The following is a 24552-nucleotide window of genomic DNA, read 5'->3' as shown; positions in this document are numbered from 1 at the left end:
GGCCTTGATCATCCGCTGAGCTTAGTTTTCTGTGTGTATATTTCGACCGGCTCTTTTTGGTATTTTAATTAGAAACCGAACAACGCAAAATGCATTGCTCGCTGGTCGATTTCGCTTTCTTTCCTCCTGGCCTTCTGATCTCTTTCCACCATTTGTGTCCCGATCCTCTGATTCGGATCCGTTGTAGTGCCCAACTTGCATTTGGTTTTCACATTCAATTAGCGCATATTTCAAATGCGATCGCCGCAATCCCAGCCGAACATATTTCTCTTCGATCCAGACGATTCCAAATGACAGGAAATGATGTCGATGGCAAAAAGAGTCCAGCATAACTGCCTTATACCAAAAGAATTTTTCAGGGTTCATAAAAACCTTTTTATGTTTAAGATAAATAATGAACCTGTAAGAATCCAATTTACTTGGAAATCTTACGGAATTCTTAAGCCTTTTTAATATTTATTTATGTTATCCCCCTTCCATTATTAACAAAAACCATTTGATTATTGTGTCTTTTACTATCTTTATTGATATTGCTTTATTGCTTCTAGATCAAAATTAATATAATAAATAAATATTACTACACACAATAGGTATAATACAATACAAAATCGCTTGAATCTTACCCGGGTTACACAGCTACCTAACTACAGATCTTAAATCTATATTATTGCGTACAATTGCAAACAACTTTTAAAGTCTAACGCGTTGCGGCTGGGGGCTTAGATTTAATACTAGGATTCTATCTATAGACAAAATACAATAACGGTAACTGCTAATTTACAGTATTTACAGCTTATACATCATATATAGCGCGCTGATCCTAAATGAGAACTATGTACAGCTTGTGCTAGCCAAGGAGTTGATTTCTTTTTTGCTTTTTTTAATATACTTTTTTTTATTGAATGTAAATGCGCGCCTGGGTTACACTAAATATCACACTGTGTAGGATGTTGCTTAGCGAAGAGAAGAGTTCGGAATTAAACTAACTAACTTTTAATTTAATTTGGGTGTCCACAACGATTTGGCTCTGCAAAAACTTTCTTAACTCGAACCACAAAAAAAGTGTTATGCTTATAGAGAACTTGAAGTTAAAGAATTAAGTGTATACTTTTATTTCTAAGCTCTAAACTGGTTTAGAATTGAGATAAGGACCAGGCATACAAATAAATTAACCAAAAGTTGATTAGCAGGCTAATTTATTATTGTACCCCATTTTACCTCAAAGTTAGAATAGTTCGATTGGCAATAGGTCTTAAGCAGAGCCACTTCGTTGTGGCTTGGCCCCTAAGTATAAACCTAATCTATGTTTAAATTACGCTACTAATGCACTTGGAAATCGCGCCCGTGCTGGTGGCAATTGGAACTTTGAGCTGGCTGTGGGCGGCTGGTTGGTTTCTTGATTGGTTGCTTCGTTGGTTGGTTTGGTGAGATCACGGCTAAACCATCACAGTGGTGGCGAGGACATCGGAGCCTTCGTCGCCCGAGGAGGGAGGCAGGGACTTGCAGTTGATCGACCGCTTGCCAAAGTCCTTCCGCGGACTGTCCAGCGAGCCCACCGTGTTCTTCCGCATATCCGAGTTCTGGGTTTTGTGCAACAGGATTTGGGAGCCACGCTTGTGGGCCTGCTTTAAACCCGTGCTGGAGTCCAGTTCCCGCTCGAAATCGCAGGGCGGAAAGAGCGGTTGGGATCGATGCAAAGCCGAACTACTCGCCGCCGAGGCTGCTAGTTCAGGGGCAGGATTCAAACTAAGTTCCATTCCGGTGGCCGCCCTCAAGGAACTAGTACTGCCCTTCAGCGGATTCGTATACCTACGCAGATTCTCTTCGTTCTGCAGATTATTCGATTTCTCCTCCTCGTGACGCAGTGCATCCAGCGAGGGCGTCAGGTTCATGCCCGAACTGGTGCGATAGGCCAGACGCTGCTTCCAATACAGACTGATAAACACCGAGAAACCCACCAGGACTATAAAGACGCCGCACAGCACTCCAATCAGCAGACTGTGTCCCGATCCATCGGCCACTCGGGCCGTTTCCAACTTGACCTCCACAATGGAGGTCAGAGCAGCCAGTTTGGCGTGCTGCAGCTCCAGTTCCTTGCGACGCTGGATGCCATTCAGTTGCCTGGAGCTTAGGAGTTCACCCAGCAGGCCCACCGCCACCGGCAACTGGGGATCATTCAACTTGCTCGAGGACTATAAATAGAAAGAGGGATAATGAAGTATGGGTTAGGTACAGGTTTAGGAATATATATAATAATTTCTATGCCACTATTTATACATTTTCTTTTGGGATTATATTTTTAAAATTATATTTCAAATAAAGACTTTTTCAAGACAAATATCAATAAATTTTCGTTTGAGTTCATATTTTCTGCATTATTTTTTTGAAAGTAAGTAAAGAAAACCCCTTGAAATAAACTTACCACAGTCAGTTCCACGGTGTCATTAGTGGATGTCTTGAGATCGCACAGCACCATAAGCAAGCCCTGATCTTGAGCAGAAGAACTTGGTGGCTTCTTGACCAACTGGGCTGCCAAAAGGACTCTCACCAGGGAGCACAGACCCTCCACGGAGGCACCCTTGCCCACTCGTTCCAGAGCCAAAAGGATGGTGAGCCGGGCGCAGTTCTCGTTGACCACGGCTTGATTGGGCCAGCAGCTGGATTTGGCTGGCAAACTAGGTGGAGCAACTCGGCGAGAAGGTTCCAATGCCCGACAATCTCCCCTCACATTACAGGGCGTCGAGAGGCAGGTTTCACTGAGTGCCGGAACACAAACCTCGTGCTGTTTGCAAACGCCTGAAAGATTCGAGGACTTCGACAGCGGATCCACCTTGTAGCAGTTGGGCAATCCACACCAAAGATTCGTGCAGCGGGAGGTGCCATTTTCACAGACACAGGCATTGCAGTTCTCATCGTCGTCAGTTCTGCCAGTCAAGGCGATATCCAGCCAGTTTTGGCTTTGATTCAGGGCAGAATAAGGGGAGATGGTGTTGTTGACGTTCAAACAGGCGGATTTGGGATCGGAAAGTACTAGAAGTAGAGATTAAAATAAATATTTTTAGAGCTATTATAAAGAAAAAATGTTTAAAAAATATATGTGACTTTTTATTGAATTATCTTTAGAATTATAAAAATTGGACTTACGAATTTCACAACGCACTCCATGGCGTCCCGGTGGGCAGATGCAGCTGTAGCCGCCAATGCCATCGATGCAGGTGGCTCCTCCCTGGCAGGGTTGCGGCGAGCACTCATTCACATTAATGCGGCAGTCGGGACCGGAGAATCCCTGGGCGCAGACGCAGCGGAACCAGCCCGCTCCCGACTCGCAGGTGCCGCCATTGTGGCACGGCTGTCCGCGGCACTGGTCAATGGCCTCGGCGCAGAAGAGACCCGTCCAACCGGGCGCACAGCGGCAGTGCGGCTGCAGACCTTTGTCCGCCGCTCCGGGCATGCAGGTTCCGCCATTCTGGCACTGACCGGCATAACAACCGGTGGCCCGCTCCGAGCAGCGTTTACCTGCAGAGAAAAAAATAAGAAATATTTTTGTTTTAATATTACATTTAGAAACATTTATAACAAAACATTCAATTTGCCTTTTACAATATACAACTTTTATAACACTAATTTTCCTTTCAAGAAAAAATCTTAGAAACGAAAGACTTAGGCAACGAACTTAAGGAAAGTGCGGAAATTTAAATTGTAATATAAATAAGAGATAAAATCGTAATCTTGTCTCTTACAAAATCCCTATTTTTAGCAAACCTAGACTTCCCAGAAACGAAAGACTTAGGCAACAAACTTATTGGGAGTGTGGGAGTCGCAATCTATAGAAAGAGGATTGCCATGACCGTTTGGCTTGGCTTGAACTAATTGAAAAGTAAAAGTGTGCCGACATAGATCGATGTGGCTCTGTCTGTATCTAAACTGTGGCCGAATCTATTTTCATTTTCTGTATCTCCGCCTGTAGCTGTATCTGTATCTGTGACAAAAAAGCGAAACGCGTGAAATATGCAAATCGCAAATTAAAAACAAACATAAATCATGGCAAAGGTTCGGCCTAGCTGTGAGGTTGGCTGGCCGGCCCCCCTGGGAGTTTTGGCTGCCACATGTGGCAAATACATTCGCCGGCTACGAAGACTGCGACTAACGCGCACATATTTTTTTTCATTTTTACTTAAAAGCTTCGCGGCTCAGCCGCATTCGCTTCAATTTGAGGCCGTAATGACTGCCGACTTTCAATGTTCAAATAAATGCGACCGACTCGATCGTCTGTGTGAGAGCGTAGCACTCTTAACTCGTAGCTCTTAACGTGGCCAACACTACTCGTCTCGCGCCCATTTAAAGCCCCCAAGCGTTGATAATGCGCCAGTCAGCCAGTCGGCTTACAGCAGGTTTTTATGCCCTCACGGAAGGAGTCGTAAAAGCTACTCAGTGAGGTGGTAAATATTTATTAGGATGGCTCACCGAAGTTCTTGTTTACTAAGCTTGCTTTAAAAGAAAGTAGATAAATTGTTAAAAAAAACAATACTTGACTAAGTGTAACGAATTCGGAATTTTAATCTTGAAATTATTTTATAATCAGAGAAAAAAATAATTTTATGGGTTTTCTTTTAGACATATAAACATTGTACTAGTTTTAAATAGGTTAAACAGAAAGTTAAAAAAGTGTCTGATTTTGAAGGTTTAAATTTGATTTAATAAAAATCTAGTTCTACTAAGATAATAATTTATTGCTTAAAGAGCAAATTAAGTTTAATTTAAACCAAACATTTAGGGCATATTTTCTTTTACAACTTGCTATGTTTCTAGGACCACTTTCGCTTATCCCCACTAACTAACTAGCTGGTCTCAAGGGTATTTAGCCTGCGGCTTTGCCACTTCTTTTGCCGTCTGCACTTGTTGCAACGCTTTGACGTTCACTTTGGCGGCTTTGGCCGCTTAAAGCGCACCCGACTCAACCCGGCTCAGTTCGCCTCAGTTCAGCTGAGCTCATCTCAACTCGACTCATCTCATCATATCCCATTTTATACCAACCCATACCGATCCCGAGACTCAACTCACCTGTCCAGCCCGACATGCACTCGCATGTAAAGTCGCCGTCGCCGTCAAGGCAAATTCCCCCATTTCGACAAGGATTCGGCGAGCATTCGTTGAGATCTGCGCAAAAGTTAATGAGTTTGCCGTCTTTGGCAGTGGTGGATGTGGATGTGGATTACTCACTGTGCTCGCAAAAGGTGCCGGTGTGGCCCACATGGCATTTGCAGAAGGTGCCCACGTCGCTCATCTCGCAGCTGCCGTGTCCGCTGCAGGGCAATCCGCTTGGCTTGTTGGTCATCTTCCTCGTCGTTGTCGCCGTCGTCGTTGTTGTTGTTGTCGTCGTCTTTGTCGCCGTTGTCGCCAGGCTGACATTGGCGAAGCAGCCCTCTGTTGGATTGGGGGGACATGATTAGGCTTATTAACGCAAGGTTACACTCAAAGAAATTTATTTTGGGGTTCTACAAAATTATATTTCAAGGCTGGCAAATTTTTATTGTTGAATATTAATATTTTAAAATTAATTGAAGGACAAAGTAGATATTTTATTTAAAAACGCAAATTAAGTTGTTCTTGAAAAATTCGATTTTATCGGAAAAAAACTTTTCTTTTATTGAGGGTCACTTTTATATTACCGGAAAGTGTTCTTGTGATAACAAGAATTTCAAAATTATGAACACGATTTTTATTTAAAGCATTATAAATATACAAAAATAATGATCTGTAAATGTAGAATAACTTTCTAAAATAAAAAAAAATATATTTAAAATCATTTTTAAACCTTGATCTTAAAATTTATTTAATTTAACAAAATTTTAAAATTTATTTAATTATAACATTTTTGTAAAGCAAATAATTTATTTCAAACTGCTGCATTTCTAATTATATTTAATTTTTCAAGTGCATGCCCGAGTAATCTCTCGTCCCTCGAAAGCCGACAAAAAGCTGGCAATCTGCGATTGATGAGCTTAATGATGTCTTCATCGGGGCAAGAGATCGGCGGTTCCCATGGCCTCACGGAGGTCTGGGCTATTTTTACTCACCGTTGCAGGGCGGCTGGGAGCAAAGCGGACGCAGTTGCTCGCAGTGTTTGCCGGCACGATCCGGGGGACAGTGGCAGTAGTATCCTTCGGGCGTATTGAGGCAGTGGCCCTGCAGGCACGGTGAGGGAGTGCAGTTCTCCTTGGCCTCCTCGCAAAGGGAACCCGAGTAGCCCAGCGGACAGATGCAGTTGAATTTGCCCACCATGTCCACGCATTCACCTCCATTTCGGCAGGGAGAAGTGGCACACTCATCGATATCTGTCTCGCAATCCCGACCCGTGTAGCCGGCGGCACAGGCGCACTTGTAGTCGTTGACCAGGTCAATACACTTGGCTCCATTCCGGCACTGACCCACACAGTCGTCCAGGTTCTCGGCGCAGGTGACTCCGCCCCAGCCCTCCTTGCAAACGCAGGCAAAGGATCCCGGCTGATTACGGCACTCCCTGGCATTTATGCAGGGTCCAATAGCCATCGAAGTGGAGGCTACTGCACTGGTTAAGGCAGCCAAAAGGGCACTACTACTCAGATTGCTGCCAATGATCGCCGTGGCCGTGGTGGTCAGCAGGGCATTGGCCGCCACTCCGGCGGAATGCGGCGCCTCGCACTCATTCACGTCCACCTGACAGACATCACCATGCCACTCCGGCGGACACTCGCAGCGAAAGCCGCCGATTAGATCGACGCATGTGCCACCATGCTCGCAGGGACCTCCGGCGCACTCGTCGATATCTGGAAGGGAAGGAGGGGAAATCCAAGCAGATTGTTTGAGTGCCATTCACAGATAAAGTGCGAACACTGAGGGAAAATTATAGAAAGGCTAGCGAAATCAAAATATTGGACCTCTACACCCCTAATAAAAATATTCAAATTTTTAAGGACCAAGAATAATTTTAGGAAACGGAAAGGTTATAATTTTTTAATTATCATTATTTTTAATTATTAATTATCGACATGTAGCAAATGGTTTTTAACTATAAAATGTAAAAAAAGGTTTTTTAGCAACGAATTTTTCAAATATCATTTTGTATAAATAAGAATTTAATTTATAAAAAAAATTCGAAAACTCTGGTTGATTTTTTGACCCGTTTCTCGAGGTTTATATCCACTTGGTTAATTATTATTTAATGTTAACTTAGCAACTCATTTTCTCTCCGTGAATGTGTTGATTTTGCTGTTGAGTTCTCGAGCAGCAGAAGCTTGAGCAGGTGGCTTTTAGCCCGGGCTCAAGTCATTGAACTGACTGGCTGATGGGCATTGGAGTATTGCTAAGCTAAAAAAAAGACTGCTTGAGCCTGCGTGCCTTTCTTATCGGTTGCCTGAAATCTACAGGAGACGAAGCTTCCTTCCCCTTCCCATTTTTTTTCCTTCCTACAGCAGCACGCAACTCATTTGTTTGTTTTAACGGAGGGTCTGATAAGAAGGGCACCCCGAAAATAAAATAAAATTCTGACCCTTGGCTGGCCATTAGCTGTAAATAGGGTCAGATTGCCGATCAGCGGCAGTTTGGGAAACTTTTAACTTAATTAAGCTTTAATGAAATTACATTTTTTTGAAGTTGAAATATTTTCCCACGAAATCTTGGGTTAAAGGTTAAAAAGGTTTGTTATGAAAAGTTACTTTAAAATCAAAGATACAAATACAATTCATGTGACAATAATACTACAAAACAAACCATTAAAAATTCCATAAATAAAGTCAAAAACTGCCCCCATACAAATGTATATCCTTCAACGCTCATTCGACTCATTCGCTTTGGGAATGGCAACTCAATTAGCTTACGGCTTATTGCATTGGCCAGCAAATAGTTTCTGGTGAATGTGTCGGTCGTGCTCCAATTGGAATGCAAAACCGAAGCAAGGCAAAACAAATTCACCAATTCGGACCACCGTGGCAACACAACAACAATCATAATAAAGCCAAATCCAAAGCCGGCAACAATAACAGCCTGTGCGTGCTACGTTTCATTTCATTTCATTTTATACCATTTCATTTCATTTCGCTACAGTCAAATGCGTGTGTGCTCAATTGCATGATCGAGCGGCAATATCGCCGCACAACAGCAACATCAGCAGCAACTACCAACTAGCAACTACCAACCAGCCACTTGGCCAACAAAGAGCCACATTCAGCCGAGCTGTGGCTAATCGCGTGCTGTGGAATAAAATTAAATCAAAACTCACTTATTTCGCATGTCGGTCCCGTCCATCCGGCTGCACAGCCGCAAGTGAAGTCGGGGGCAAGTTGCTGCTGCAGCTGCAGGGATCCCATGGCCAGTCCCAATCCCGAGGAGCTGCTGCCATTCTGCGGCTGCCCCTCCGGACGCAGGTGATCCAGACTGCGCATCGAGTTGCGCCGACTCACCGGCCTGCCCATGCTGCTCCTGCCGAGCGTCGCCGATCGTCGGCTCGTTGGCTGCAAAGATAACAGGTACACTCGTCAAAATATGTTCAATAATTTATTTAAATTTATTTATGCACTTTAATTTTAGATTTTTTATCCGTTTTCAGTGGTTGTTCTCTTAAAATAGATGACACAGCTAAGAAGCAGATTGTTTTACACAGCTAATAACCTAAGCTAACTATCCACATAAGTTTTGAGTAGATTAAAAACGTTTTACATTTAACATTTAACATTTTATTTTACATCATAATTTTATTGGTTTTGCCCAAAAAACAATTTTTTTTTGCATGAAAATTAGGATTAAGGATTTATGGCAAGATTAGGATTTATTTTTGGGTTGTTTTTTCGTCGTAACTCTTTTACGAATTTAATATTTTGTTTTTGGACCGCCAAAAAAATCTCTCTTGTTTAGTTTCTCTTCATAATATTTGTAAAACGTCTTAAAAAAATATTCCTTGAAATAATAATAATTTTCTTATACTTTTGCACTACTTTCTTTCAGTGCCGCGTAGATGAGTTCAGGATGGGGGGTCTCCCAACCGGAGCGTATTAAATTATTTTATGGCACTGCGAACGAGTGCATAAATCTGGGAACTGGGATGTGGGACTCACCATGAGGGTGCATGTGCCGCCGTTGCGGCAGGGCCTAGTGGCACAGGGGTGCTCCACGATCTCGCACTGCTCGCCCGAGAGGCCCTCGGCGCATGTGCAGCGGTACTTATCCGGAGCGGTATTCTCGCAGGTGCCGCCATGCTTGCAGGGTTCATGGGTGCCGCAGAAATTTAAATCTGTTATGGGGAAAAAGCGAAACTATGAAATATGTACGAAAGACAGCACAGGCACATCGATATTTTCGATGATACGCATGTAAATCCCCATTCTTTATACCATTTCCACTGGTAATTGGTAACTGGTAGAAGGTAACTCACCTTGGTCGCACAATATGCCACCCCAGTTGGTGTCGCAGACGCATTTCCAGGCGCTGCCGTTGCAGGAACCATGTTTGCAACCGGGATAGACCATGCACTCGTTGCACAACGGACCCCGCCAGCCAGGTCTGCATCTGTGGATTGAATCGAAGAGATGGTGATGAGTAAATGAAGCATTGCAGACCCTAGCTCAAAGGTTAGCTCAAAGCTGAAGGATTCCTGGGAGCTTGGGAAAAGCGCAACACCATGCAGAAGTTTAGCTCTGATTACAAAATGGAGCAACGAAGACCTTGATCTTCATTCGTTGGGGTATAAATTAGAGTATTCAGATTGGCAACTTGGGAAAGAAGATGAGTAAGAGTAAGCTCAAATTCAAAATGGGGCGTAGAAGACCCCAGCTGAAAGGTGAGCTTATTGGCAAGAAAATATATGATATCATAGCAGATATTATCTGCAGCTGGCAAACATTTTCAAGGGGGACTACATGAGAAACTTATATATGTAAGCAGGAAAAATTCAAATTAATTTGAAAATACTTTAAATACAAATTTAATAAAATAATTTAAATGAACACCTGTTTTACTTTAACATTGTAAATAAATGTTTTGCAATTACAAGTCTAGTTTCTTTGGGCTATAAAATCTAAGAGAACATCGAAGGTTATCTGCATCTTGGGAAAACATTGCCCCATTATTCATTTGCCCAAAGTCGAACTCTGTGTTTCCTTACATTTCAATTTGGCCTGGGAACGCATTTGCCTGTAGCCAACCACCGAATTGGGTCACTCTGAACTTTGGCCTTGATGCTTCAAATGCTAAAGTGGCAGTGCAGTTGGCCACTTCTGCAATTGCCAGAGGTTCCTGCTCCAGCTTGGGGCGAAAAACAAAAAATAAACTGCGATTTTATCGCCGCAACACGCCAAAGTGCAGCGGGATCAAAGTTAGCCTGCCGGGGCATCGAGTATCCAAGTATCCGAGTAACCGAGTATCGAGGAGTATCGAGTTATCGCCCGGCGAGGTGCTAACTCTACAAGCTCCGGGCATCACGTCATGCTTTGGCGATAGTCGACATCGCCGTTCGATGTTGGTAATTTATGATTTCATTAAAACGGCAGCCTGTTGTTATCTCGACTGCGAATCAGCGGCTCTGGTTCTGCTGGCCAACAACCAACAAATGGGCCAGCAACGTGCAAACAGCAAAAGTAATTTTTCTTCTTGGCTTATAATTGTTGCCGCCGAGCGGAAATCTGCTGACTTTTGATGTTTTCTAGGCCACACTAATTATTGCTATTTAGAATCAGGACGAGAGGAGGATGGTCGGTGGATGGACTGTGCTGGAGGATTGCTGGCCTGACAGAGCATCATGATGCCAGTCGAGAAATGCAATCATGGCTCCGCCGGCTCACGTATTCTGTGTTACGCTGCAACATTAACAACGGGCAACAACCACTGTTGCCGCTGCAACTGCAACAACTATTGCGGCTGCCGCAAGAGCAACTGCAACTGCAACAGGAACAACCGAAGCACAAACGTTTTTTCGTGCTGCGGTCTTGGCTCTTGGAAGTGCACAGAAAAAAATATAGAGTTTGTTGGGAAATAAGTTACAAATAAAATTGATATTACAATTTGAAAAAAATTCAAAAATGTTGTAATAAAGTATTGTTGCTTTACAAAAAAAATATTTTATAAAAAAATGTATCTTTAAAAATGTCTATTTTCTTGACAACAAAATTTGTTGGTAATATCTCTTCAAAATGGATTCTATATGGATATAAATGGATACAATACAAGATACTAAATAATCTAAATTTTTCCCAGTACATTTGAGTCTGAATCTCTTGCTGTGCCAGTCGCTCCATGTTGCCATCGTCTGGGCATGACCGCTGCTCCAAAGGGGCGGACTGAAAGTACCAGCCAAGAAAGCGGAGCAGACGATGGAGGAGAGGTAAAGAGGGAGGACGAGGAGGAGTTCCTGGCCCGATCAGCATTTGGCCATCGTGCGGGCGTTTGATTAGCCTGCTCTCTGGCCGGGAATCGCATTGGTACTGGCACTTGATTGCAGATTATATGGCTGGTTACAACTTTATAGCACTCGGGTTATCTCCCAAATGGGCAGTTACCGAGTGCGAACAATTTAATAAGGAATGCGGATTGATTGGGAAGCGAGGCGATTGGATCAGTGCAATGAAAGCTGAGCTCTTTCACATTCGATTTGAGTTTAGCAGTGATGGGAAAAATCAATTTTGTTTAATCAATTCTATTAGATTAATTCTATATTCTATTAGAAAAGGATCAATTTTATGCTGGATTTAAGTTATATTTAAATGAAATGCTACAAAACTAACTAATTTATTCGGATAAATAAAAAAAAAAATGCAATGCAAATCAGCCATTTAATCTGTGGTAATTTGAGTTAAGAAATCCCAGAAATTAAGAGACTTTTGATATTATCTTAAATACCAAATAAGCTTTTGCTCAATCTACCAATATGTATAATTAAACCCCTAGATATTTCCCATCTCTGCATTCGCCATCGACTGATTGGCATTTTCCTGAGAGAAACGCTGCCAACAATTTCACACATTTAGCCTCGAAAAAAGAGGCGATAAAGAAAAAAGCCGAGGACAGTAAAAAGCGCCCCATGTGAGCTATAGTATAGAACCCATTTCTCTGCCACCGATCTCGCGCAAAAAGCGAACCACTCTTGGCCACTCCGGCTCTTGGCCATTATTATAACTGTGCGAGTGGCCCGGCTGTCAATGGTGAGTGCCGAGTGGCGACTCGGAGGCCGAGGCCATTAAGCCGGCCCCAAAGTTTAGTGGCCGCATGCAAAAAGTGTCATAATCACATCGTTAAATGGGGTGGCAGGGGGTCGTAATTACACAAAAAAGGTGTATGAATAAAATAGAGGGAAAATGAAAATATATATGGAAAAACAGGTAGGTAGTTTAGATAGCTAGATGGAGGAGCTACTTACTCGCATTCCCCCGGGCGATCGCACTTGCCGTGGACGGGGTCGCAACCCGTTTTGCAGATGGCCTCCTCGCAGTTGACGCCCTGCCAGCCATTCAGGCAGAGCTTCTGACCCTCGGAGCCGCAGGCATAGTGACCGAACTGATCGTCCCGCGGACGGCAGAAGGTCGTGCAGGTCGTGTTGTAGTAGGTAACGGCGCATTGCACCCGGACACGGTAGGTGATCCGCGCGTTCCGCCCGATGTGGTCCAGCGTCTTCCACTCCGGCGACGGCAGAATCACGCCCGAGTATGATGTTTCCTCAATTAACCTCTCCGCATCTGCATTTCATTCGGTGGGTTGGGTTATAGTTGGGATTCGGGATTTGGGATTCCGATGGGAGGCATGACAATTGTTGTGGTTGTCGTCGGTTTTTCGGATTCGAATTCGGTTTCGTTGTTGGTGGCATCAACGTTGGCGTTCCAATGGGGCAGGGGCATGGAGGAGAGATTGAATGTGGGCAGGAGAATTTAGTTAGTTGTTGGCACCATTTCGGGCGCTTAAGGGCACACTGAGAGAAAATCAAGGGCTTAGGCATGAAAATAGATTGAAAATAGATTTAAATCAATTTCTTCCATATTTTTCTGCTGTCTTTGATAGCATAAAAAATTATTTTTTTACTAAACCAAACTTTTATAATTTTCAGATATATGTTTTTTTATAATTCTCAAAAAGTTGAAATAGTAAAATTAAATTTAAAATTGTGGCTTTTAAGATTTTAATTAATTGGAAGGGAATATCTATTTACTTAAAAAACTTTTATCCAATGATTTGAATTTTTTGTAATACAGAAGTCAAAGTTGATTAAAGTTTTTAATACTGGACAGTAAAATGATTTGATCTTTGATTTTCTCTGACTGTATCCTTTTGCGTCTCTGCTTGCTAATTAAGCCAAATGCTTGGCTTGCAAACAATAACGAGCAGCGTGCAACAAGCAGCATGCAACTAGCAACTAGCAACTTGCAACAAGGGGCTGTGGTAACGAGCACAAGTCTGCAATTGCCACCGCACTTACCTGGATAGGATGTGTTGTACATATCCAACGCCTGCAGTATCAGCGTAAACGACTTCTGTAATTGAACGTGGAAAAAGAGAGGAGGAAGAGGTGGCATTTAGTTTGGAGTTTTCAAGTTTGACTCTGCGCTCTGACGCTAATGGACAGTTTAATCTCAGGCTGACCGCCATGCAAATGAAGACAACGCAACGGCCGACAAACAAACAACTGCAAACCAAGACAACCAACCAACTAACAGACGAACAAAGCGATCAGACAACAAACAAACGAAAACAAAACAAAGCGAGGCAAAGCAAAGCTAAACACTTTAATTTCACGCAGGAGAAGCGGACTTTCTAAACAGACTTCAGTTTGGCCATGTCCATGTCGCTTGTCCATTTGTCCATGGCATTGCAATTGGCCAAAACAAAATGCGAAAAAAGAAACACAGACACAATTCTCTTTGATTTTTAGATTTGTTTTGTTTTCATACTCTTTTTGAAGAGGGGTTTTTTAATTTAACAAAAAATCTGAAATATATTTCACGCTCAAAAATATTGCAAATTTAGTAAGGTATTTTAGAAGCAAATATTCTATTAGAATAATGGTTTTCAATATTATAAAATTAAGGTTTACACCCTCTTAAAATATGTTAGTTGGTGTAAAATAGATTACCAATTTTAGATTTGGAGAAAAATAATAAGAGAAATAGTATTTCAAAGCTAATATAATTTTCAGCTCTCAAAGAACTTTAGTTATTTCCTATTGACGTTATTAAATTTATGATAAGGGTTCTAGAAGGTAAATATATCCCATATTTAATGACTTTCAGGAAATTTATTAATTTTTCTAGAGCATTCCCCATTTCGACCTCCAAAAGCTGGAGATTCCTTTGATTTTTTACAACTCCGCCTTTGCAAGGGCCTATAAAAAAATTGAAGATTCGCTGGTTTCTTTTTGTTATTTCCGAACTGAGCGGCAGTAGAAGATTTCTCGTTGGGCAGAAAGCAATTAAACGTCGACGATGTCTGGATGCCGCCGCTGGATGCCAGGAAATGCTCATTTAGCAGTGGGAGGCGGTCGCCAAGTCGATGGGCCGACGGAGGGGGAAGGGGAAAGGGGGATTCCCATGTAATTGCCCTGGCGACGCGACACTAAATCAGTCCAAAGCAGACATTGGCTAATTGCAGTCGGATCAACATCAGCGACAACAACTTGACACACTTAGCAAATCCATCCATCTATAAATTGACCACACAATGTCTCAAATTTCCATCTCCATTGATGAAATATGGCTATCATTTTATGTTCTGTTCCGGGCTCGAGCTAAAATCATGATCCGTCTGACTGATGCGGATATATATGGCATGTGGCAGTGTCAGCGGAAGTGTATCAATTGAAAATGGCGTTGCATTTGGTTTTGGATTTCACATAATAATACGAGACACCAGACATAAACGAACCAATGGGAGCGGCGCTAAAAACTGTATTAATAAAATGTAAGAAGAACAATTTTCTCTTTTTCGAAAATCAATCAAATCAAGTAGCATTTAGCGAGACAATTCTCGAGTCAATGAATTGGCCACCGAAATGTTTACACAGTTTTGAAGAACCAAGCACTTTCATTAATGGCAGCCCCATAAGTTTCAAAAAGTGTTTCATCAAACGAACAAAATGCCTTTTTGTGGGGGTAGCAAAATGAATCAGAAAAGCCCACGGAGCAAAAAACACACACATATTATATTTGGGCAGTCATTCATAGATCTTGAGCGAAAAGTGGAACAGGCACCACAAATACCAAATACCACTCGAGATCGCTCAATGGCTGCGCACGCGCACTCCAGATCTTCAGGCCGTTTTGGAACTTGGAAAATATTGTCAAGTGAAATTCGTTTGGGGCTTCGAAGCTCCGAAGTCCCCAAGTAGTTCGAATGTTTCAGGTGGAAAGGAAGGAGAGGGCCCGGGCCCCTAGGTGAAGTCGGTGTTTGACAGTTACATCGAAGGCCCACAAATGTTATGATGATGTGTGCTCTTCAAGCCGGTCTCAAGTATTTCCTAAGTCATGTTTATGAGTCTTAACATGCCATTCACTCAATCAGCAGCAGCAGCCGCAGCCGCATAAGAAGTCATTCAATAAAAAGTGGGACAATTGCGACCATATCGGCAGCTCTTTTTAGTTGATTTTTGTCTTTCGGTTTTTTGAAGATTTTTCATGGGTTTTGTGAAAGGCTTCTTGAGAGGGTGCCTCACTGACTGACAAACTGACTGACTGTCTCTGCAGGCGAATATTACGCTGGTAGTATGCAGAATTTGCCGGGTTTCGTTGTTGGCTTTTCGAGTCAGTCACATGTGAGGAGCTGAAGAACTGAGGAACTGGGGAAAAAAAGCACTGGCAAAGGCACAAGATTAAAGCGAAACCAAAGCGAAGCGTAACGTATCGCCATCGCCATCGGCCGAGCGACAAGCGCGACAAGGTAATGTTCCCACGAAACAGGTTGTCCGCACTTCAGGCCACGACTTTGGCAGCTTTCGGGGGGCGAGTAGAGGGAGGGATATGGTGGAGACACAGAACAGGCAACCGCCAGACGAAAGCCCCAAGACCCAAGCCCAAAACCCAAGACTTAAGACCAAGACCCAAGACCAAGACCTGGCTCTGACGCATGCCTGCTCCCCCGCCACATCGCATACTCTCCACATCCCATCAACAGTTGCCCCTGCCTAATGTAAACGGCGGCGCATGCGCATGCCGACGTCGGCGTCAACGGCGACTGCAAATGCGACTGCAAAATTCTACTGCACTCGAAAAATAATTAAATTAATTTAAGGTTCAATTACAAACATTCTTACGTTTTTAGCCCATAATTACATGAAATAATTTAATGGCATTTTAAAGTAGGTATACAACTGTAATTAAAAGTATGGTTTATTGTAGAAATATTTAATTTTAAATTGGATTGCATTTAATTGTAAAATTTTATGACACTTTAAAATCAAAGAAAAATTTGCTTTAAAAACTCAAGTGTTCAAAAACTAACGTTGAAATAAACAAAAATATGTAAAATATATTAAAATATCCCTAAAATAAATTATTAAATAAATAGAAAACTTACGTTTAAGCTTACTTTTCTGATTACTCAATTTAATTTATAATGCATAAAACATTTTTATCCAAGTGGTCTATCGCCCCAATCGCAGTCGTATTAGTTTGGACACCGACCTGGCCAAGGCGTGTAATTGTTAACCAAGTTAGCTTTGAACACCGCCAAAACAGAAGCAAACAACGGCCAGAACAACACCCGTACATAACAACGAATCACAAAAAAAAGAGCAAAAGCAAAACTTAAATTCAATTCTGCGACTACACCCAGTCAGGTTACATTTTTACCTTAACCGAGTTAAAAGAGCTGAGACCAGGCCACGTTTATTTTATACGTTTCTTGGACCATGTGTTTCCCCAGTATATGTACGATTCTTTTTATTCCTTCCCCGTTTGGCAGTCATAAGCCCGCATTATGCTCACTTAATTAACAGAAAGCCGCTTAGGAGGTGCCCGCTAAAGAAGTATAAAACATGAAACACAATTTTTAATTGCTTTTTTCGGCTACCGATGGTAGAATCTCCGCGGAGGAGAAGAGATGATGATGGGTTGATTTTTAAAAGGGTTTAAGGCTGGTCGAAATGAGTAAGCCGCTTTTGGTGCTAGCCAACTCGCCTTGGAATTTTCACGCCCCATGATTTTGGGGAATCTTGAGGGCAGCAGCCCACGCTGAAATTTTGGCCACAGGAAGTGAAGAGTATCTCTTCATTTTTCTGCTGTTTGGAAACCCCACATAGACTATGCCCCTTTCGATTTTGTTTCTTTCTTTAATAAATACATTCCCTTATCAATCCGGCACGAGCTCCCAGCTCATTCACATTTCTGTTGCCGGCTCGACCTTATCGCCCATGAGCGTTCAGTTCAGCTCGACTGCTCTCCAGGCGGAACCGAGCTATCTAAAGTCGAAAAACAATAATGAAAGCTCCCTCTAAGAAACAACGTCGAGGAGAAAAGAAGAGAGCTCGTGCCAAAAGCGTGCGTCTTACGATGGGAACATGGTATAATAGAATGGTGTATGGTATATGGTTAATGGGATCTCATGCACTTACCGTCCAGCGAAACGTAAAGGGCAGCACAATGGCTCCCACACCCGGATCGCTGAGCACAAAGCTGGAGCCACCGAGTATCTTGGTGGTGGCATTGCCAAATGAACAGCCCGTGGATATGCTGGCACCCTGCTCCGTGGTCTGGTACTCCTTCAAACACAGCCGGAATGCCGTCGTGCATGGCGAGCAGCCTGAAATTAGAATTCGAGCACGGGTTATCACACTTTATACTATAGACATGCAGAAAGATTGCATAATTGTCGGCCAACGTTGAAAATAAGAGGGAATTCATTAGTGGAAGCGAATAAAATATGCAGAGTGCAAATTCTGCTGATAGGCAAGAAGCCTTGACCGTCTATTTCGGGTGAGCAAGATAAGAAATATCGGAACGCCAAAGAATCCGGATGGATTCTAGAGAGAATATCTGTTGGCTTAGGAATTTTGCACTATGCTTTAAAGTTTATGGAAGTATAATTAAAATATTTATAAAATACTTTCAATTAAAAGTAATAACATATTTTTTATAGATTCAAAATTTGGAATACTATTAAAATTTTAAAACTTATTAAGAAAAACAAGATACTATAAATGTTTAAGTCACAACATCTCGAGGAAGACTGCATTTTTTACGAAGGCTTAACTTTCTTCGACATTTTTTTCGACATGCAAAATCCTATAAAAAATCATACATCTCACAGTTGGGGCCTTAATAAACTTACCTATCGTCTTGGTGGCCCTTAGTTCCGCCGGCATGCCGCAGCAATAGCCGTTGAGTAGATGGCTGTTGGTATTTGAGATTTCTAATATTTCCAGCTCGAAGTTACCAGCTGCGGATATCTGTAGTGGAAGTGGAGAACATGAACAAAATTAACGAAAGATGCCAGTACATCGGCTTGCTTCATTGTATTCCATCGCATCGATCGAAACAAGCGCCCAGATCTCAAATCGTTCAAATCAATCATGACCCATAACGAAGTGAATCCCAATAGTTGGTCCCTCCTTCTATAAACCTCCCCCCCTGTAAACCCCACAGCTCACATTCCAAATCGAATAATATGCTCAACACTTTATGGATCTGATCCCAGCTCGTTCGCTGGTTGTAAAAGCTAATAAGCCACCTAGGGCGCTCTGATTGGGCTGCGGTAGAGGTTTTAATTAAAAACAAAAATAGATAGATCGATACAAGAGAGGAAAATCAGAAGACGTCGAGTGGTAGGCAAATGAAAGGAGCCTGATAAATCTGGCAGCAAATGAAACACGAAAATAATGAGAAATATTTTCACCGCACAAAGCGGCTTAACTGTTCGGTTCGTCGTTCCTTCGTTCGTTTGGTTTGGCTCACTTAATCAAAACGAGGTATCCAGCAGTTTGTATAATTTAGAATGCCTTTTGTGCCGTAGCCGTTGCCCCGCAAAGTGGCCACAAATCAGGGGTCCATCGATAGGAGCATTTGCCATAAAATTAATAACACATTAGATCGGCGATCTTTCTCTACCACTTTTTACTCCTTTACTCTGACAAATGGCGCATAAAGTTTAACTATTCACCGGCAAATCGCTTATCATAATTTAGCCAAAGAGGAGCTCGGGGAGCTCTGAGTTGCATCTGGAAGCCGCATCTTGACCATCAACTTTGTATTTTAGGGTTCATTACCAGGCAGCCGGATGGGTTCTGCTGCGCGGAAAATATGCTAATGAAAACTCCTGGCCATCTCGCGGGTACTCCTGCTTCTATGGTTTTATAGTTTCATATTTCAGAGAATTTATTGTCATGGTCTTTGGTAGCTGGCAGTGTTGATAAGTTTATTAGAAATAAATTGCAATTTAGCCCGGGCCAACTTGGATCTTGGCTAACGGCATTCGGCCAGTTTCGAGTCACCTGCAGCTGTGGATAGAGCCTCAAAAAAAAAAAGAAATATAAAAGACCGACAAAAAACCAAACTTCAGCTTGAAGCCACATGCATTGTTGATCATGCCATAGATCAATCAAATGCAAGTCCCTCCGAAGCCCCCTGATTTTTTCAACCAGTTTGTGTTTGGTTTCTCTTGGCGTTTTCTCGTGATTTCCTTTTGTTTGGATCTTCGACTTGGACTTCTACTGGGACCTCAAACTGATTGGATTCTTAACCGTCGATCGAGAACCGGTTCCATCTGCTTACTATTTATTTATCACATTTCTTCGGGCAGGTGCATCCGCTAATATTCCGGACAAACTTTGACGTAATCAATTCGATTAGATAAACCACCAGAAATGCTTAAGGAATTAGTGCTGCGGCGCCACATGTAAAATTGATGGTGGGGGTTGAAAGAAAAATGAAACCGCTTAATGAAGCCGACATTCAGAGTTTTAATGTGAAATTAAATTTTAATTAAGCCTGCAGTTGGCGGGGAAACAAAACGAAACTGCAGATCGACGTGGGAGCTCGTTTTGCCAACTCATTTCTGATTTTGGGCTTTTATGCATATTTCGCAGTCCGTTTAATACGCAGCTTATGATCAATAAATGTCAGCTCAAATGAGAGAGATCTTCTCTGGCTTTTTTTTTTTGGAAGATCCCGACTTGGCAGAGTAACTGGGTTAATTTCATCTGACATGGGCTTATAAGCCCATGTGAACCGAGCAGCGATATTATCGCAACTGACTGGTTGCCTGCCTGGTTTTCCCTGGAAGTCGGCCATAAATCGCCGCTACAAAATATTTAACTTTTATTTACTTCATTAACAACTAAATAGTTGCAGTGGGACTGGACCACTGCTGCCGGCGACTTTTATCGCCTCGCTTACCCTAAATCAATGCAATCCCCTTCCGAATCCAAGTCCCAATCCCGATCCCCTCTTCCAAGTAGATAAATGTGTGTAATCAATTTGATTGCCCCACGGTCGGCATCTCGGTAGAGTCTTCTTGTTCTGGGGACTCGCAAGCTCCTCGGATTCTAATGTCTGGCTCTCGAGATCACAGGCGTATTAATCAAATTGTTGTTAAGGCCCCTCGAGATCTCGAGTCCCCCTCTCCTATCTAAAACTCCCTATAACTTCCCAGCCAACGATTAATTTTTATGTATTTCTGAACCGTTGGCTGCCGTTGGCTCTCCAACTCTTTGGCTCTTTGCCTATTTAATTGCCGCTCGGGGCATCTCCGCTGGCATCTCAATACATGTTTAGGCACTTTGTGTAACACTTTATGACGGCTACACCCCGAAAAGTCGGAGAGTCGAGAAGCCAAGGCGACTCTCGACTACCGTTGCCATGTGGGAACCATTTCGGAGAGATGGTTTTCGTAGATAGAACGGCCCACTAATCTGGGGGATCACTTTTCGACCGGGGTCCTCGATACGTCGCGATCCTATTAAACCTTTGCCCGGAATTCTTAGTCAGTGGCTTTTTATAGAAACCCAGGGAATGACTGAATTTAAATTTTAAATACCAGTTTAATGTTTGAAACTTGGGGCATATTTTGACTAAGTGCCGGTATCAAATGGCTGGAAAATTGATGGCTCTTGTGCATGGCAATCAAATTTATTTATATTTTATTTTGTAAACTCACGGTAACAACTTAATTTTTTTGAGAAGGCAGAAAATTGTTTCTAACTTTAATGGTAGAAAAACAAAAATTCCTTTTCAAACTGATTTAATATTACACAAAATGTATTGTATTTGGGAATACTATTTTTTTTATAGGTTCTAAGAATCCTTCACATATTGACTTAATTTTGATTTACTGCTTTGCGAAAATTTCAGCGTAAAAAGCTCTCATTAAACGCAAATCTTTTGGATGCTGAGTTGATAAATCACTCAAAAATAAACCCAAATCATCATTATTTACGTCCCCCATCAAAACTTTGCCCTCAGCTATGGCCAATTCACACGGGTTGAATCAACTTTAGTTTTTTTGTTTTTGATTTTTAGCTTTTTCTGTTTTTTGCGAGACACTACACCCGCATGTATTTGGATCTGGGGCTTTTTTCGATTATTGCTTAGGGGTTCGATCTTTTTTGCATGTTGGTTTGATGGTCTGTTGGTTTGCTTACCTTATGGACTAACAGTATTAAAATTAAAGCAATTAAGTTGCAGGCAGACTTTAATGATCGACAATCGCGGATCGTCGATGGCAGGGCAGCGATTTTGGGTTCCCGGTGCCTCGGACGCTGCCTTTTTGTCGCCGTCTTTTTGGACATTCTCAGGCTTTCGAATGTTGTTGTTGTTGATTCTATTGTTGTTGATTCCGTTGCCGACGTTGTTGGTTTTCGCCGAAAATGTTTCCTAAACATTTTGTACATTCTGGGGGCGTTTGAGAGCGTGATGCCGAGGGATCTCTGGATCTCGGATGGAGTTTGTTTTGGATTCACTTTGGATTGGCACCGCACAAAAATGTAAATTCGTCGCTGGGGCACTGGCTTAATTAGCCCATGTATGCAGATTTTTTTTGTAGTGCCTTTGTCTAAGTTTTCTACACTACACTTGTTCTGGGTGGCACTGGAATTTGTTTTCTGCCTGCTGTATCATTTTTCTCCACTCGTTTTTTGTTGTCGTTTTGTTAATGTTGTTATCACACACAATTATTTATTTTTTATATGGAATTCTAGTATGTACTTTTCTCTCGTTTGTTTTGTTCACACTTAAAACACTTCCAGTTGATAATTATAATGGGCGATGTAGATGTTTCGTAGATGTTGCTGTAACAATTGTCGAACGAAATGGAATTGAAACGGGGACTGCGGAAAATCTATTTCAACTAAGCTAATTGACACGCAGTTGCAGTTGCAGTAGCAACATTGCAACCGCAACCGCAGCAACAAGTGCCACCAGCAACCGCAGCAACATTTACTTTTGCCTCGACCGCAAAGAGCAAAAAGCGGCAACGTGCAGCAAATGCAAATGCAATTCAATTTATGTTAATTTAACGCTGTTACTGCTGCAGTTTCAGCTGCTGCTGCTGCTGCTGCTTCTCCGTGTCTTTGGCCACAAACAATTTGCATCTTGTGCGCATATTAATTTACAGATATTTTCACTCTTGCCCACATTACTCATTCCTCATCCTCAACCCCTTTCCCCTGCCCCCCTTGCGATACCCATGGCCTTTGGTTCCTCCTGCTCGGGTGTTAATTGTCCATTTAATTAAGTAATTTGCTTGGGGGCCTCCTCCCGGCGTTGGCATGAAACGGAAGTCGTTGACTTTGAATCGAAACCCAGATGCTGCCGCTTTTGCTCATGTTGCTGCTGCTGCTGCTTCTGATGTTGCTGCTGCAGGGCATGACCGGAAGTGGCTTTTGCAAGTGGATGATGCAGCTACCTTCCCCTTTCCCCCAACTCCCCATACTTTCACTGAGCAATTTGCAAAACGATGAATAAACTGGTGGAGGCCTCAAAACTATAACACACGCTATATCTATTTTCTGTACTTTCTAGTTTAAGTCATTTCTTGATATACTCTGATTTATCAACTAATTGAGTAAGCAGATCTGAAAGGGCTGTGGAACATGCTAAATCCATAATTCCATAAGCAAATGGGAAATCATTTAATGTGAGGCAGTGCATGGAGCATTTTCTTTTCTCTCTTGATCGCGGGCTTTCCCATGATCGTACCACCCATTCAGAACCTTACTGATTTCACTATCTCTGCACAGAAAAAATATGTATTTATCTCTATTAAAAATGTTTTGAAATTCCCATTAAAGTTTATAATTTTTTTAAGATAATATTTAATAAATCCCCTTTTAAAATATTTAATAATTTGTAAGACTCTTTTACAGTTGTTTCCAATAACTCAGCTATATTAAACTTAATTTCTTTCCGTGTGCCCATTATTATTATTATTTGTACTATCTCTGTGCATTATGAACTAGTTGGCTGTTTTCATTCTTTCTCTCTTTCACTTTGCATGTTTCAATTCCACTTCGTAGCCATAGTGTGTTTGTGTTATGCTTGTGTCCCTGTGTGCGTTATCAATGGAGCACACTGTGGCTACCACCGCCACCGCCGATTTCCCGGAATGGGGCACTCCGTATATTCGCATATTCACATTGTTTGCACTTTTACTTTTTCTTCTTTCGCCTCTGATTAAACACAATTTTTTACGGCATTGTATTTTGATATATTAATGTATTGTATTGTATTTAATTGAAAGGTATTTCCGTTTTCTTTGCTCTCACACCATCTATATATCTATCGCATATATGTGGGGCTCAGGAATTAATAACACACAAACACACACACGGAAAATGTCGGCTGATTGTCGATCTTTCGATTTGCTTTTCTTCTTACACCGAGAGCATTTCAGCTGATTGCTCCTCATCATTTGTTGTAATCAGCAAGCAATTTAATTCGATTGCGGCACATTTAACACTTTCACAATTGTTTGGTTTTGGGTTCGGTTTTTTTGGTTCACAATAATCCAATGTATTTAGGTTTACCGTTGGCAGAAAAGGGGCTCATCACCGCTCGAAGCACGGCGCTCGACTAAACGCGTTAACCGAATCCTGCGGCATTTCCAGCCCTCGAGCAGCATCCATGTGAACCACGGGGCGGAGCAAGTCACGCGAGAGTGGTGAGATATTGGTGGTAGCAACGGTCTCGGGTCTTAAGAGAGGACTACTGTGGCCGATCTGAACCACCGAAACCGCTTCGAAAAAGTACTGGCGACGACAACTTCCGCTGAGTGCTGCGTGCGCTTCAGGCTTCGACTAACGACTGATTGCCTCTGGGCACAAGTTGCCCCCGATCCGAGATCCCAGAGCTTCGCTCTCTACTCTGCATATATATTTCTCTTTGAACAGAAACCAGTTTGCTCTTTAAACAGTGCTCTTTAGCCAGCCGCTGATTGGTCGCACGCCTGGGTATATAGCCTCTGGGTCCGGAATCTCTGGATCTGAATCGGAATCGAAGTCGGCAGTTAATGGAGTTGCTGCCGCTTCGGCTGCTGCACGCATGCGCGCCCGAGGCTTCGAGCTGCCGTTTTTCCTTCACTTTTCTTTACGATGCCAACTTAATTATGTGGCCATAA

At 42.4% G+C, this 24552-nt stretch overlaps 1 protein-coding gene across 5 annotated transcripts; it reads right to left on the bottom strand.

The window, feature by feature from the left end:
• Window positions 1–510: 510 nt before the first annotated feature.
• On the bottom strand, window positions 511–24225 carry Ser (protein serrate). 5 transcript variants are annotated; one of them, XM_044395603.2, is made up of 15 exons: window positions 23963–24225; window positions 21581–22225; window positions 18274–18391; window positions 17558–17745; window positions 13433–13487; window positions 12383–12698; window positions 9407–9540; window positions 9090–9265; window positions 8258–8489; window positions 6078–6806; window positions 5221–5424; window positions 5062–5157; window positions 3145–3516; window positions 2423–3030; window positions 511–2192 (listed from the first exon to the last, which is right to left on the bottom strand). In XM_044395603.2, exons 2-15 carry the CDS (start codon window positions 21827–21829, stop codon window positions 1437–1439), a joined length of 4233 nt encoding a protein of 1410 aa, XP_044251538.1. In that variant the 5' UTR covers window positions 21830–22225; window positions 23963–24225; the 3' UTR covers window positions 511–1436. The 5 variants fall into 5 exon arrangements, with proteins under 5 accessions (XP_044251538.1, XP_070073097.1, XP_070073100.1 ...); XM_070216996.1 differs by lacking the exon at window positions 23963–24225 and adding an exon at window positions 23814–23938; XM_070216999.1 differs by lacking the exons at window positions 21581–22225; window positions 23963–24225 and adding an exon at window positions 19208–19380.
• Between the last annotated feature and the right edge of the window lie 327 nt (window positions 24226–24552).

The sequence above is a fragment of the Drosophila takahashii genome, chromosome 3R (assembly GCF_030179915.1).
Source record: "Drosophila takahashii strain IR98-3 E-12201 chromosome 3R, DtakHiC1v2, whole genome shotgun sequence".
Taxonomy (NCBI): domain Eukaryota; kingdom Metazoa; phylum Arthropoda; class Insecta; order Diptera; family Drosophilidae; genus Drosophila; species Drosophila takahashii.
Note: the sequence above shows the minus strand (reverse complement) of the source record. Positions and strands in the feature narration are given on the sequence as shown.